The sequence below is a fragment of the Belonocnema kinseyi genome, chromosome 8 (genome assembly GCF_010883055.1).
Source record: "Belonocnema kinseyi isolate 2016_QV_RU_SX_M_011 chromosome 8, B_treatae_v1, whole genome shotgun sequence".
NCBI classification, from domain to species: domain Eukaryota; kingdom Metazoa; phylum Arthropoda; class Insecta; order Hymenoptera; family Cynipidae; genus Belonocnema; species Belonocnema kinseyi.
The window spans coordinates 105,882,826-105,885,005 of NC_046664.1; the positions used below are offsets into that span (position 1 = coordinate 105,882,826).

The 2,180-nt window shown below is 38.9% G+C and overlaps 1 protein-coding gene across 1 annotated transcript in view; it reads left to right on the forward strand.

Moving 5' to 3' along the window:
• The window catches only part of LOC117178639, a 6,350-nt gene extending 4,867 nt beyond the window's left edge, over positions 1-1,483 (forward strand). The window contains exon 2 of the mRNA XM_033370062.1: positions 318-1,483. Within this exon, the coding sequence (XP_033225953.1) occupies positions 318-1,483 (1,166 nt within the window). The remainder of the gene's footprint in view (positions 1-317) is intronic.
• The last annotated feature ends 697 nt before the right edge of the window (positions 1,484-2,180 follow it).

The window sequence follows — 2,180 nt, forward strand, 5'->3', positions numbered from 1 at the left end:
AAATCCTCGGTGTCAATTTGACTATAGAGCTTTTCGTATCGTGTGTTCATAAGTTCATATCAGTGTTAAAGTGAACCTTTCAATAGTAAACTGAGTTTCTGTATTTTGAATGAATCCGAAAATAGTAATATCGTGCTTCAATATACAACAGTGAAAAAGACAAAGTGGAATCAGTTAATATTCCTCTTGTGCACAAGTTGTCAGAAGCTAACATCGTCGAAGAGAGAATCCAGAGAAACTTGTCTCCCTCAAATTGTCATCGCCTATCTCGTATGATAAAAGCTTCTTAGAATTTGAAATTTTACAAACGGAATTAGAAACTCTTGAGAATGATTTCACCTATCCAGATATTCGTACGGAATACGAAGAAAAATATTACACTTCGCACGGTATCGCGGCGACTTTGTTGAAGGAAATCCTTTCCTCAACAAACAATTCAATTCAATCTAACGCCTCGTTGTCTTCGCTAAACGTCATACATGAAAATTCCACGAACATCGTTCAAGGTTCAAAAAAGAATCTTCCTCGTGTTAATTTGCCTTCATTTGGTGGATCCTACGAATCTTGGTTAGGATTTCACGATCTTTTTAAATCCCTTGTCGATGATAATAAAGACATCCCTGAAATCGAAAAATTATACCATTTGAAGGGCTGTCTAAAAAATGAAGCTGCAGAAGTTCTCGCGTCCATTGAATTATCGTCGGACAATTACAAGGTCGCTTGGGACTTGCTGAAAGAGCGTTATGACAATCGTAAAATTATTCGCCAAACTCACGTTAAAGCACTATTAAATTTACCATTTATTTCGAAAGACTTCCCCGTTCGCTCGTTGGTCGATCAAATTCAAAAACACATTAGAGCACTTGACGCCTTGAAAGAACCTGTAAATCAATGGGGCACTCTTTTAGTTGAAATTATTAAGCCCAAATTAAATTCGTTCATCCGTGAAAAGCGGGAAGAGGCTAGCTGTGATTCCGATAACCCCACGTTCAAGGAAATGTTGACCTTCCTGCAGCGCCGTGTTCAGTTCGAAGATAACAAATTTTATGAAGTAACAGGAAAATCTCAAATCGTGTCGGATAAAAAACTAACAGGTTCTCGCGTTAATAATAATCAACGTTCGCAGCACGCTTTTGTGACCTCAACGACAAAATCTCCCTGTGCTTATTGTCAGGGGGAACACTCGATATATAGTTGCGAATCGTATAAAAAATTGGCACCTTCCGAGCGTTTTGAAGCCGCAAAAAAAGCCGAGCTCTGTCTAAATTGTTTGCGTCCAAATCACCGCGTTGCTGACTGCACCGGCTCTCCTTGTCGTAAGTGCCGTAAAAGGCACAATATTTTACTGCATTTTGAAAGACAGTCTGCAATAGAGAATGCGGTCTCAGAGTCGTTCCCTAAAAGCCAGTCTCTTATCAATATGCTCGCTCAAGTTTCCTCCGAGGGTTTGCTTGCCACCGCGATTCAGTTTCAGCAACATTGAAATCTCGTTTTAGTAAATACTCCAAGAATCTCGAATTTCTCGTTCTAAATCGAATCACAAAAACAATGCCCTCAGTTGAAATTAATCGTGCAGCCCTTGAAATCCCAAAAGATATTTTTCTAGCTGGATTGTCTCTGGAGAAATTAATAGTTCTCTCTCTAAAAATCACGTGCAATGTAGCTTCGTGACCCACTCTACCCCTCTCGATTCGAATCTCACAAAATTTTGAGAAATCAAAGAAGTTCCGTCAATAAAATTATTGTCCCAAGAAGAGCAAGCTTGTGAATCGCATTTTAAAAATAACACTCAACGCGACCCGGCACGTCGTTACATTGTAAGATTGCCCTTCAACGAAAATAAAGGCAAACTCGGAAATTCGCGTCCCATGGCTCTTCGTTGTTTTCATTTTTTAGAAAAACGCTTTGGAAAAAATCCTGAATTAAAAACAAATTATTGTGATTTTTTAACAGAATACAATAATTTGAAACATTTGTCGTTGCTCAAAGATAAAGATCTCGCTAGGCCTGGTTTCTATCTTCCCCATTATGCAGTGATACGGGCAGATCATATCACCACAAAAATTCGACTTGTCTTTAACGGTTCCGCGAAAACTTCGACAGGCGTGTCACTGAATGACTCTTTGATGGTTGGTCCTAAAATTCAGGATGACCTTTTCATTCTTTTAACACGATTTCGT